Source organism: Elaeis guineensis, chromosome 9 (genome assembly GCF_000442705.2).
Source record: "Elaeis guineensis isolate ETL-2024a chromosome 9, EG11, whole genome shotgun sequence".
Lineage (NCBI taxonomy): Eukaryota > Viridiplantae > Streptophyta > Magnoliopsida > Arecales > Arecaceae > Elaeis > Elaeis guineensis.
Genome location: NC_026001.2, coordinates 49,632,803 through 49,647,952, shown reverse-complemented (window position 1 = coordinate 49,647,952; position 15,150 = coordinate 49,632,803). Strand labels below are relative to the sequence as shown.

Here is a 15,150-nt window from a genome sequence, read left to right as displayed (position 1 = left end):
ATTTCCCCATCACACGCTTTCCATCCAATGCACCTCACCCTCCTGTTTTGCCTTTTAGCGCAAGAACAAAGATTCGAATCCTTCTTTTAGAATTTATTTATTATTTATACATACAAATTTCTCATTAAAACAAAATAAAAAATCAAATATTTAAATCTTTCTTTTAGTATTTATTTATATAAACATTATTTTTAATTAAAAAATAACAGTTGCATCACATGTGCTACACTCTAGAAAACAAAAATGGCATCAGTGATTGGTTCTCACAAGGACATGGCAAAACCATCAAAATTGTTAAAATGTTATATCAGAACTAGTTGAGTTAGCCAAAACTAATCAAAACTATCAAAACCTGAAATCAAGGGAGCTTGGTCCTGGCTGAAGCAGTTCAGTTACAGAAAACAGAATCGATTTACACGGAAAACTCAAAACCTTGAGAAAAAAATAACAATAATAGCATAGCTCCTGAAATCATCAAGAAACATGACACAATATAAGTCACGATATTAGACAAAAAGGAATACAAGGTGGGACTGCAGGTTTAACAAGTGATAATGAACATTGGGTGAGATAATACGAACACGGAACCATAAGCAGCAAAGCAGCAAAAGATCCAAGATGGAATATTAGGTACTGAGGTTACATTGAATTCAGAGGGAGTGGTAGGCCTGAACAGTGGTTCTGGTGTAAGTGGCCACCTTCAAATGTTTGATTCAGCAGAAGTGAAACCACATTACCAATCTAAAACCTTGGTATACCCAAAAAAATTGTATTTCTAATAATTTAACAGTTATTGGTTGATAGCAAAATCAGAAACCACCATATAGGAAGAAGGGCACATTTGTCTACTTCTAGAAAGAAAAGCCCCAGAATTTTTCAAAAATGAAAATGAGATTCCACCCTACAAGTGAATTTTCTTCAAAACAATGCTATCATTGTAGAGCAGATTCAGTTGGTTTGTTTTTTATGATCATTATAATCATATAGACTCTCACATATTATATCTTCAGTGTGCTCTTGCTTTTATAAATTGCATCTATGTTAAGACCATAAGGCACGAAGAGACCTTGTTGTATAAGAAAGACTTGATTTGGTATATTATTTTAAAAAATGACCAAATTCTATTTAATCCCCGTTGTTACCATACACATTGTCATATTCCTTCCCAAATTTTCTTCTGCTATATATTCTCCTTCCTTTTTGATCATATAGATTACCTTATCCCCCATTATCTTCTGCCTCATCTCACTTATCAGCCCTTTCTTTAGCAGCCTTGCATCAGTATGTTAAGTTGTTAACTAATAGTTTCTTAACAGCATTGTACATTTGCATGTTGTAGCAAATTTAGAAATAGTCACAAGCTAGCATACAGATTAAAATATTCCCACAGATAGCCATCTACCTTTCTATAAGATTCATCTTTTCTAACTCAATGCATCCTCGTTCCCCTAAAAGTTCTGAATTTAAACCAATTCTTTGACGTTCCTATAATACTTACTAAGCATACACCATCAATGCATGCTCTACAAAAGTATATCTTGTAAATTATGAACCATATAAGATCATATTTATTTTATCATTTATATACACTAATCCCTTTTCCTTTCATTCCTTGAAAACAATATCTACTAATTCATCTAGATGAACCTTTTTCTTATAGGGAAATTAATTAATATCTACTAAAAAGTTTACTAGAAGGTTATGTGAGGACTCATGCAAGCACTCATGAAGTCCCACATAAATTATGTGATAGGTAGATCTTGCATACTTGTACAGGGCAAGGAACCAAAATAATAACTCCTAACTAGTCTTTAAGGTCCTACACCATTACAAATGGTATCAAAGTAGACTCAAGTCTATAACCCATGTGGAATAGGAACACTACAGCACTGGCCCTTTTAGGGCCAACCACAGCTGGTCCTAGTGTTTGTGATTGGATTTATGATTGAACCCATTGCCTGGTGAGAATGTTAGGGCTTAAATAGTGCAGTGCGAGAGGGCCCATGAGGATATTTGTTTACTCCAACATCAATTGTGCACTAGAGAGATCTTAGATACTTACATAGGGCCAAGTAACACAAATAACTTCTTCCGGCTAGCCATTTCGAGTGAGGTCCTAGGTCGTTCTAGTTGAGATATTGAGATATCAAATTAGGAGCTTATACAGGGCCAAGGAACCTAAATGATACCTTTTAGGTAAACATTTTCGAGTGAGGTCCTAGGTCGTTAAGGTCAAGATATCAAGATATCAGACTTAGTTATCTTGGTTAACACATCAATATAGAGAGTTTTGGAACTATTTAAAAATAAATAATGATATACAATATTAGTTGATATGAAGAAAGATATTGGCCGACAATATCACCTTCTCAATTTAATCATAGTGAATATTTTCACTTACATGAAAAAATCTCTCTCCCAATAAATTCAAATCATCTCAACCAATGTATCAGAATTTATTAGTTTATATCAACTGAGATTTTTTGGGGCTGATATCTTTCTCTCACATTGAATGGGGGCCCAACACTGACAAAACAAGTTCTTGGTCAAGATATTGGTCAAGAAGAAAACCTTGAGAAGAATCATTGTGAAGAAGTTTCATTCTTGCAGTAATAAAAATTAGGCTTAGTTTGATTGTCAAGAAACTAACTGAAGACAAAGTTAAGTAGAAGGGAACCTTCTTTAGATCATAGAAATGGAAGGAACATCCAAAAAGAGAAAAATTAGGAGAAAATAAAGAGCCATGATTTTCTTCATGAAGGCTTAAATTTTTTCTTATCCTAAAATAGTAAAATATCATCTTGGCCACATAGTCATACCATCTCAATGTTTTTGCTGATGTAGCAAAATATCTCACCCAATATGTTCATAGCATCTTGGCCAAAATATTGGATTTCATCAGTGCATATTTGTGGATTTTTGGGATGATATTTTTGATATCCCATACCATAAGGTGTCTAGTACTGATATAAACCAAATTCTTAGCCAAGATGAAAACCTTAGAAGAATCATTGAAAAGAATTTAATTCTTGCATTAATGAAACTTAGGCTCAGTTTGATTGCCAAGAAAAAAACTGAAAACAAAGTTAAGTAGAGGTGAACCTTTTTTCCTAGATCCTAGAAATGGAAAGAAAATCCATTAGGAGAACATAAAGAGTGATAATTCTCTCCATGAAGGCTAAAATTTTTCTTCTCCAAAAAATAGTAAATTTAAGAAAAGATAATAAAAAGACAAGCAAATTAAGATAAGAATTTCTAAACCATTTACAACTTTTGATGGCAATTTTATTGGCTAAACCAAAAATAAAAGTTCCCAAATTTATTTTCAGTCCTTTTCTTTTCTGGTGTTCATTTACTTTTCATTTCTTTCAATATCTTGGCAGTCAAATAGAATCTTAAAGATATCCTAAAAACAAGGCCCTTCTAAAGATTAGAGGCATGATTAAAAATCATTATGTAGTTTAGATTCACTTTCATTGAACCATCTTTACAAAACCAATAATGCAAAAGCAAAATCAATTTATGAAAATTCTCATCAAGAGCATATATGGATTTCACAATAAGCTTATAATGGAAGGTAATCTTAAAAGAAAGAAGAGATTAGTGCTGACCCTAGAATTTATTGTTAAAGAAGGAGAAAAAAAAAGTGAAGATAGCTTTTGAAGGTGAAGTACATGCTTTTTGATAGGAGAAAGCCACAGATAAGGTTGACTGTTTAACTACTAGGGAGCAAAGCATGATGCATTACATATAGATGACATCTGCCTCAACAGCCTCCACTATATCATTTCATGTTTTCCATATTTTTAAGAAGTGTCTTACCCCAGCCATAAGCATTAAGACCTATTTTAACAGAGTATATAACTGATAGAAAGGGAGAAGATAATAGCAACATTGACATGCTCATTTCATACTTCTACACAAAATCAATGTATTTTACTCTAACAAGATTGATACAAATCTTCAGCAATGATTCTAGGGACGTCAAAAATATTTGACATGGAGTCAGGAATCATATCAGAGGCTTATATTCTACGCTCATATTTTGAATGTTGTACAAAGTTTTATATCAAAAAAAATTCCATTGTATAATAGAAATTTTAGTTTCCCAGTAAAAATATATAAATTGAAATTCATATTGTATCCAAGAACCACAAAACCAGTATAGGGAACCATATCAATGCACTACCAATGTGGCACAATACAATTGGTACAATAAGGCATGCACCCTATACCGAAACAAGATCTCAACACATTTTTATCACTCCCAACCATGATACCATTTAAAACCAAGCAGAATGCGTCGATACTGAGTAGTAGGAAGCACTTCCACTTAGTTCAGACTAGTATGGACTAGTTTGGCTGATATACTAAATTGAACCTTAGTACCATGGTGGTACCTTACCAAAGATACTATACAATCAATATGAGGCGATACAAGTTAATACGTTAATCCTTGATCATATCATAAAAAAATTAGGTTGGATAATTATTAGCACATTTTCCCAAATACCAAGTAGATACTAAATTTGTGAGATTCCAAACCAAATAAACAGAAAAATCCTACCTCAAGAAACAAAAAAGGGAAAAACTAAACAAAAGTAATAGCTTAAACTTAAAAGCAGGTTCATTGTGCTAGTACCAGCACCCATACCAGTCAACTGGCGGCACAATTTGATATGTCCCCATGCCGTTTCGTGCCAAGCCCAAACCAACACAATAGAGAGGGCAAGGGAGACGGAGAATGATAAAGAGAAAGAGAGAGGGGGAGGGATAGGGAAGAAGGGAGAAACAAAGATGATGAAGCCGGTGGAGGCCAATAGAGGCCGGCGGAGGGCGGCCCAACACGGCAGCGAGGGTGGGAGAGAGAAAAAATGTGAGAGAGAAAAAAGAGAAAAAGGAAAGGGAGGAAGAAGGAGAGGGAGGGAGGGATACCGGATTACCGCCAAGGCCGCCGGAGGGCTACTGAGGCCCCAGGAAGGCCGGACAGGGGGCTCCACCCTCCTCCCAGTTTGACCCCTGTTTCCTTTTTCTACTTTGCCCACTCTTAATGGAGTTAGGGTTGCCGACTTCACTAAGAGTCGGCAAAACAAAAAAGAAACCTCGACTTCACTGAGAGTCAGCAAAATAAAAAAGAAAACAAGAGCCCAAGCCTTTGTCTCAATCAGAAGGAGGGCAGAGCCCTCCTTTGAACCTCTAGAGGCCTCAACGGGCCTCTATCCCTCTCCCTCTCCTTCCCTTACCCCCCCCCCCCCGCGAGGCAACTCTTCTTCCTCCTTCCTTTTCCCTCTCCCCCTTTTTCACCAATTTCTTGTTTTGAATACTGAAACCATCCTAGTTCGCTACCAACATGGTTCAATACACCCAAACTAAGCGATTTGGGACTGTTCCGCAATCCTTACTGAAAAAATAAACTGGGAGAAAATAGAAACTATATATTTATTTACCTATGTGTGTATACATTTTATCTATGCGGAAACCAAATAGATAAACCTCCCCTTGTCCTGATTACCTTGTATCATCTTGAAGAAAATTAACTAATGCTTCTTCAGTAGAAAGAACAAGGTGCTTGCTATATAAATTGTCCTTTATAAGAGAAGCCAGCTCCTCCACCTACAAGTTTATTAAATATGGAAGGTATAAGAAAATATCAAAGTTTGCTATACAAAAATATTATGTAGCATAACAAATTCTAAGTGAAACCATTCACGCTCTGCAAAACTAATATAATTGAAAGTATACAACATATTGAATAGCGAATTAACCTGAAATTTTTTCCATGCTTCTTGGACAAGTATTGTGCCAATAGAATAGATCATGATGCATTATAGGAACAAGATGAATGACCATAACATGTTCTGACTTTTTTAAAAGTTAATGGCGGACATCTGTCACTAAGATATATGAATGAGGATCTGAAGACTTGATCATGATGGAACATAATTGCAGTCGAAGGCTTGGATGATCTTCAAATGGTTACTCATGTTTCAACTTTTATAGCTTTATGAGATGAAACATAGATGTTTCCTGCTGGCATATTTACTTGTTCTATTAGGCTCATTTATAATGATAATTTGTTTGCCTACAGGCTGCCATCTCACAATCTCAATTTTATAGTTATTGTCCTTTCCATTTAAGCTAGACCGAAAGAGAATTTTAATATATAAATTAATTAATGTCTTGATCAGCATCGAGTGTTGGCATCATCATGAGACCATCAGCAGGACCTATCCACAGGTTCAACATCACTAGCCCACAAAAATATCTCAAATTCTGTTCAACATCAATAGCCCACAAGAATATCTCTAAATTGAACTATCCACTTTCCTTTATTAGTTTCTTTGATACTACACCAAGTACTAATACATTATGCAACCTTTCTATCAGCAATCCAAAACCCTCCACCAAAAATATTTTTAATAACTGGGAGCTACTTAATTTGCAAATAATATACGAACCATGAAAACAATCACAGAATGTATTAAATGCCATTACATAAAATATAGGGCTGTAATATGGACTTACATATTTAGTCACCCAGCCAGCTTGACCACCCACTGAACTGTTAATTTCATCAAAAATCCTTACATGTACAGTGGCCATTGTGAAAACATTTGGAGCATTACCACATAAATGAAGGGAGAGAAATTGCTTCAAGTACATTTCCTCAGCAAATATTTAAGATCTAAGCACAACAGTCATTTCAAAGACACTTATGATCACATGTTACTCATCAGTCATTAACTCAATGTAGTCAACTCAGGCACAGGAAAGTGGATATCGACCTTTTTTCTTTAAAGAGAAAATAGAATTATTGAAACATCGAGAAGGTGGGTGCTGGGACCAACTTTCCAAAGCACATAACACAACCTAAATAGAAGTTTCTTGTTGCACCACAAAATGTCAAAGATATACCAGAATTAAGGTACTTTCAAGCCAAATTAAGGTCCAGGGGGAGTTGCTTTCTAAGATTAATGCCTCTCATGAACACTAGCTCTGGCACCTCGATCAAGCACACTTATGTTCAAAATATGACAAATCTCTACTCAAATAATTGCAGAGGCATATAATTCATCCATCCTCTCCAGAACAAAAGCCTAACCATAAGTAGGTATAACCATAAGTAGGTTTTCTTTTGTGATCGAAAAAGCAGAAATTAACCAAGAAAATGCAAAATTCGAATAGATACTTAGATTTAATCGTTTCAATTGCCAGTCAGAATCGTGCCTATTAACATCAAGAACTCAAATTATGCTTGAGAAGTCAATGTTTTCAAGAATTCGATCAATTTCTGTGGCAGTGGATAACAAAATCTCGTGCACTTTCCAAACCGCACTCATCGTGAACAATAAAAACCCACCCAGTGCACTAGAGATTATTTAATTATTCCCATTATCATAATTCCACGGAATTCTGCAACCTAATTATGAGGAAATTAAGAAAAATTCTCCATCCTTTGTTTTCCAATTGGTTTATAATCGAGAAGAAGAAACGGGTTGCCTTGCTTACCATCGAGAACTGGGTCATCGCCATGGCGTGAAGCGTCGGTTAAGCTGAAAGAATGCGAAATTTCCTTCTTCGAGGCGTTCCCTGTGCCGCTGGAATGGAAGCACTCCGCCGACGGGAAAATAAGAAGAGTCCTAAAACCCTAGGAAACCTGAAAGCCCTTCGATCACGGTTCTTTGCCGTTAACGGTTACGGTAAAATTCTAATTGGTGTTACGATCGCATGGCTGGACGTAGGGACGGCATTGATCCGACTCAATAGATACGTATTTTATTTAAATTTGATTAAAATCAAAAAATAAAATTTAATCAAATTTAGATTTTGATTTAGATAAAATTTAAAAATTATAGCGTGCATATGGATAGGATATAGATAATATCATTTTCTACCCAAAGTCGAATCCTATCCGAACCTACGAATATGGGTAATATCCGAACCCATATCCGAATATATATGTTTATAATTCTATTTTGGTAATTCTGTTTTGGTTAATAATATGTATAAAATTATTTTGATTATTGATATATTATATATTGAATTGTAATTTTATTTTTATATTTGATTTTTATAAATCTGGACTTATAAATTATGTTCTATGTTGAATTGGTAATTTTGTTTTGATTGATAATATGCATAAAATTATTTTGATTGTTTATTTTTTTTAGATATGGGATAGGCATGTGGTGGGTATGGGTTGAGTATGGAAAAATGGATTATCCATGGGTATCTCCGAACCCGTTGGATATGGGAATGGATATCTTTTTTTTTATCCGATCGGATATCGGATAAGATTTGGATATAAGGTATTAAGTTTGGATTTGGAGATGGGTAGTACAATACCCGACTCAAACTCTATCCATTGCCATCCCTAGCTAGATGTCTACTTTGGAATCGATTTAGACAACTTTGTCCGAGAATAAAATTTTTAGAGAGAGAAAAATAAAAAATTAAAATAAAATTTAAGATTTTTTAAATATTTACTGTTAATTTTAAAATAATTTATCAAAATAATATTCCTCAGAAAGTATTTATCAAAATACTATCCAGAAAAAAGTCACCCTCTGATAGGATGACTTTAGGTGCCAACTCAACCACTTCCACGCCATGTCGGAGGGTTAAGTCAGCCAAGGGAAAACCACCCTTTGGAAGGACGACTTTATGTATTTTTCTTACATTATATTAATATACATATAATAAATAAAAATATATTATATGATTATAATATATAACATGATTATAATTTATTATATGACTATTATATTTTATTATTTTATATTATATAATTATAATATAATATCATATATTTTATTGTTAGATTATTATTTATAATATTATATTATAAGATAATAGTATATATATTATTTTTATTATAATATTATAATATTTTATAATATAATATTATATTATTATATATTATAATATATTATAAACATTAATAGATAATATATTATAATATATTATACTCTATTATGATATTATTATAGTATTATATCAATTTATACTATAATATATGATATTATTTTATTAGTATACATTATGATAATATAATAGATATGATATTATAGTATTATATTATATCAATATTTTATATTAATATAATAGATATGATATTATAGTATTATATTATATCTATATTTTATATTAATATAATATAATATATATTATATAATATAATTATATATAATAATATAGTATAATATATTATATTATCATATATTATTATATTATTATAATATATTAGAAATGTTGGACAATCTCAAGCTCCAACCATATAACCCATATGATGATCAATAATTAATTTTTTGTGTAACCAGTATAAATTATAATATGTGCTTTCAGATGAAAAGAGTTTGTAATATTAATTTCAAAATAATGTTACTCAATAATTGATTATAAAATTATTTTAGTAAAAAAAATGTATAAATATCACAACTATCAAGAGATGTATATATCAAGATATTGGAGCCTCCTGCGTATCCATCTCTCGTAAACGTATGTCATCTCTGGCTGCTGGTGTAATGGCTCAAGCGCGGTATTGATCGGTGGGGAGGGAAATGGAGGCTCGCTCACCCTCTGTGATAAAAATGCATCATCTACGGAGAGATCGAAGTCCGAGAAGCTAGGGTATGAAGTGTACTGGACATATGAAAAGATACTCAGATCATCCGTCGATGGCACAATTTGAAGTCATCTATCTTCTAAGATAACTCGCATAGTATCAACAAAGCCATCCATAATATCAGCAAGTGCTCGATCCTTGCATCCAACAGTGACCAAATGAAAATCGCTTTTTGCCATATAATATAGCGACGTGATCCTTTGAAACTGTCAGTATGAAAAAAATAAAATACTAATAACAATATAACAAAATGAGACAAAAACAAAATGTACTTACGCTAATATTTATCATGCCACCTGAAGCACGAAACCTTATCTTAGGCCGCTCACTCATCAATGGCAAGATGAATCGCCTAATGATGCTCATGTACTACTGTAGATATGGATCATAATAATCCATCATGGGAAGTATGGGTGGACCAGCCACAATCAAATTATCCCATCGCTCCCATACATCAATATACTCCTAATACCCTCGAACCCAATCGTGGTGATGCCGCCCTCATCGATCCAAACGATGGAGAGCATCTTGAGTGTCACATGATGGAGGAATGTTTTGATGCATGCCAAACTGTTGCATCATGCACTCCAGGCAATAGATCTCCATGATGTCGAAGTAAATGAGAGATGCGCATGTCCTCCATGCATGTTGATCTGATCGGCATATCTCGAGCAATGCGGCCAATATCTCTGATGTTTAAGGCATCTACAGCATCTGATCATCGTACTGCTGATCTAGTTGATCTCTATAATATATGACTATATACGGTACTGGATTGCTAGCACCAGTCAGTCGAGTCCTCCACCTATCCAAAACAAAGCCATTATGTTATTATGTAAAAATATGCATTCATTTATCATATAAAATCAATGCTACTGGTTACATACCTGCATCATAGTGGATCAGCCTGATCATGCTGTACGCCACCAAATGGACCCTCAAAACTAGCATCATCCACATCTAACGAGACATGTCCTTCTACATCACCTCCCGCTGTCAGCTAGTGGGCTCCTACTCTGGGAAGCATCCAATCTGGCTGTCTGACATGTAAATGCTCTCAGATCCAAAACTGAAGCAACACCAATGGCCCTGCTATCTCACATGTATCTGGTCTGCTGGTCCTATAGAGCTCGCAGTACAAGAAGGCTAACGTAGCGTCGAGATCACATAGCAGGAGTAAGTACAATAATTATTGGATATATGCCCTAGAAGCCCATCTTAGCTGACACATTTGATATCTCTAGGACATGATTTTGTACTTATTTGACAGTTATATTATCATTCATTCTATGTGTCCATGAATCATTCAAGAAATTAACAAGATGATGACATATATTCTCAAAGAGTTGAGAATTTGAGGCATATATCATTGATGGTTGATTCATAAATTGCTCCTGATCATCGGATCATCATGGGGATAGTGATTGATCCAGATAGATCAGTGCACGAATCGCTTCCTTCGGATAGATGGGTCTCGAGTCTGTAGTGTATAGATACTGGAGCGAGAGTGCAGGTAGTTGTTAGAGAACAACTAGCACTGAGCGTGACCAACACGAGAAGTCACATGGATGTCTGCTCACTCGTTAGCGACTTTCTCAATACTGCAGTTGTATGACTGGCCTTTTGACCTAAGATGACACACTACTGCTCACAGTGAGACTGCTAGAATTTGATTGATACATCAACATGGATCTCAAGAAGCTCTTGTAGTGGATGTTGGTGACAGTTGGTCCACTATAAGAGTGGGGTATGCATCAAGTTGGGATCTATCGATCCTAACAGAAGGAAGTAGTCTTATGAGATTTAAGAGGCTGAATCCTTAAGTCTATGGCCATAGAAATGTGATTGATGGAAAAAAATTTTCATAGAATCACATATGGACTTAAGCTGATTGAATCTATCATATGACCGATGTCGAAGTTTGACGATTTATCCATGACCTACCATCTAGTCAGAACTCACGATAGAGGGACTGAATCACACATTAACTACACCTAGAGATTCATTTCAGTTCTACTGGGTTGCCACTACATACTACTAGGTGTCACTAGTGGATTGTGAGAGCTCACTAGGGTTGTTCTAGACTGACAATCCTTGTTGAGTTAGAGTGAAATTATTTCGACCTATTGAAAAGAGTTTCAATGATACGATGGTAGAGATCATTGGATGTCTCACTATCAAATAGAATTGAACCTATGAGGTCACACAACAAAGGGATTAGATCTGAAATAAGTAATTGAGCTTATAAAGTGTTAATTAGGTTTAGAAAAATCCATTAGCTTCATGGTAACCTTGCTAGCACATGGTTGGATCCAATTCCTTTTTTTGTTGGGATTACTTATTTGATAAGTTAATTCTAACTTAATTACCTACTAATAACCTATATGAATAAGATTTATGAGACTTCAATTATTGGGTGTCTAAGGTTATGGATCACATAAATTAAGGGTGCAAGTCCCTTATGAATCTCCTTGATAGTTATATGGGGCGCCACCTTGATTTGATCAATTTGAACATGTCCATTGATTAGAGGGCCTTTTACTTTCATATAGGGCATCTCTTGGGTGTATTTTGGGGGGTGTAATTATGGGTGCGAGGGCTCCAATTGTTGGCACTTAATGGCTTTCTAATGTAAGTTGGATAACTTAAGTTAATAGGAATCCTAATGCAAGTAGGACTTGTATTATGAGATTGAATAGGATTCAATCCTTATGTCTATTTAAAGGGATATCTCCTAAGATCCCTCGAGCATCCAAACCAGCAGTCCCTCACACTCAAAGGCTCTCCTCACACTCTCTCTTCCTTCCCTTTTCTCTTCTCTTGGGCGTTCTACACACCCTTCCCTTGGGACACGCATCCCAAAGTGTTCCATGTCCAAAGAGTTTGGGTGCCTCTTCCTTATTGGTTTCTAGCATCTGATAGCAGCACATAGTAAGGAGAAACTCTAGAGAAGAGAAGAAGAAGATCAAGGAGAAAGATCAAGTGTTGATCGCGATCCAGACTTCGTTCAGATTCAGCAGATTGAATTTTGGAGATTCAAAATTTAGATTATAGAGAGCTATTCCAGACTGATCTTGAGTAGATACTCATAAAGATCGAATATTTGTGCGGCTAACAGAGAGCCTCGTCTCTTTCAGATCTAGATTTGAAGAAAGAGATTGCAAAACAGGTATGTAATTTGATCACAATCTAAATTTCAGCATATGTTCTTATTGGTTTCTAGCATCTGATAGCAGCACATAGTAAGGAGAAACTCTAGAGAAGAGAAGAAGAAGATCAAGGAGAAAGATCAAGTGTTGATCGCGATCCAGACTTCGTTCAGATTCAGCAGACTGAATTTTGGAGATTCAAAATTTAATTATAGAGAGCTATTCCAGATTGATCTCGAGTAGATACTCATAAAGATCGAATATTTATGCGGCTAACAGAGAGCTTCGTCTCTTTCAGATCTAGATTTGAAGAAAGAGATTGCAAAACAGGTATGTAATTTGATCACAATCTAAATTTCAGTATATCAAATAGATCCATGTGGTTTTATATTTTTATGCATGCAAAATTTAAATTAAAATTATTTTAATCTATTCCTTACTGTGGTGTTTAGAAAATTAAGTTTTGAAATATATATGCATGCTTCAAACTCTGAATTCAATAGTGGTATCAAAACCACGGATTTTCATATGCTGAATTTTAATATACTATTTTTTAAAAAAATTTCAAAATTAATTTTTTCTTGATACATGAGATATATGAATGGATTTTCAAATCTAAAATTTGATTTTAGATTTAATTCTAGAATATATAGTTGATATATTGATGCATGCATAGATCTGAAAATTGATCTAGAAAGTGTTCTAGTTCATGTGAAATAGATACATGCATGAAACCTGAATTTTTTTATGATCTGAATTTTGATTCATATGTATGATATATGATTGTATATTTAGATTATAAATTTAGCTTTAATCTGATCTATGATTAGTATATGAGATATATGTTATCATGTTTAGATCTGAAATTTTGTTTAGATCTAATTTTACATGCATATATGTGATATATATTTATATGTTAGAACTTGAAAATTATTTTTATATTTTAATACTTACTTTTAGATAAAATATTTAAATCTAAAATATGATTTTAGAATCTAAAATTTGTGTTTGTGTATGAGAATTTTGATCATGAAAAAATCAAAAATTAGGTCATATAATAGAATTACATCTAAGATTTTTGATTTGAGACATATAGATCTAATTTGATTAAATAATTGGTTAAACCGAGTCAACTGTTGAATTGAGTTAGATCAATTAAGTTAATGATCATACAATTGTTATTGATCAAATCGATTGAGTCCCATATATAGAATCGATTAACCTAAGGACCTAATTTGGCTTGTTGATTTGAGCCCGATTCACTTGAGCTAACCAATTCTGATCAATTATCCAATTGGTGTCTAAGGCAAGTAATTGAAAAATGGTTATTTAATTGGTTATGTTCGTTTACCTAGCCAATTTATTGGTGTTTAAAGAAAGCAACGGGGGGACCCCCACTAATCTCCACTTATCTGATCAATTTGAAAGATTAAGTCACAAATATGATTGCTTGGTGATTTGATTTAGCCCATGCCAATTACATTAGTAATGTGATGACTGATTAGATGAGATCTAAACCTAAATTTTTTCATAAAATATTAAGTCTAAGGTCTTCCACTGTTGTAGATGTATGGGCATGCTACCGATATTGATTGTTCTCGACTGATCACAGTGGTTCAGTTGCATCGAGAATGCACAACCACTCTATTAGTAAAGAGTTATTGCGGGATAAAGATAGGGTTAGGCTCAATAATTGTTAGGTGAGGGACCCAATGATGGCTTTACAACTGCTTGTGAATGGTGGGTCTAACTTAACTAAAAAGTGCAGGCAATAACTGTTAGGTGAGCCTACATGACTTAGAGATTAAGTGGCTGCAACATGCTTAAAGAAGCATTTGGATAAAGAGTTATCTATGCATTGATGTTTATTCGTGTTATCAATAACTGTTAGGTGAGGTGCATGGCATCGGTGGGACCGCAGCATCCACTAGAAATCCAATTATTACATTAGGATTTTCGTTTCTCCACTCGAAGAGTGTGGGAGTTCTGATAAAATAGTGAGAGTCTCTTTTTGCATCTAAAAATTCCTAGAGTAAAATTATAAAATAAATACAAACACCTAATTAGAATTTTTATTCTCTATTGTTCATTGTGTCAGCTTTCAACCCTCTAGTTTAAATCCTATATATTAACTGATTAACTGAAATCGAGTATATAAACTGGCTTACAAATTTAAGAATTATTCTTAATTTTAGAAAATTAAGCAATATTCTCTATCAGATTATTTTAATGTTAACAAGCCATCCAACCCATAGTCAATGAGCTGTACTTGACGAGTGGATGGACAATGACAATAAAGATAGGTGCTATGCATGAATACATGTACACTGCCAACGATATTTTGATTCATCTACAAGTATTGTGAGCTGATCAGAG

At 34.1% G+C, this 15,150-nt stretch overlaps 1 protein-coding gene across 1 annotated transcript in view; it reads right to left on the bottom strand.

The window, feature by feature from the left end:
* Window positions 1-7,666, bottom strand: part of LOC105032990 (uncharacterized) — an 83,639-nt gene extending 75,973 nt beyond the window's left edge. Inside the window, exons 1-2 of the mRNA XM_010907600.3 lie at window positions 7,510-7,666; window positions 5,513-5,613 (exon numbers count right to left, since the gene is read on the bottom strand). Of these exons, the coding sequence (XP_010905902.1) occupies window positions 5,513-5,613; window positions 7,510-7,533 (125 nt within the window). The 5' untranslated portion in view covers window positions 7,534-7,666. The remainder of the gene's footprint in view (window positions 1-5,512; window positions 5,614-7,509) is intronic.
* Window positions 7,667-15,150: the final 7,484 nt, after the last annotated feature.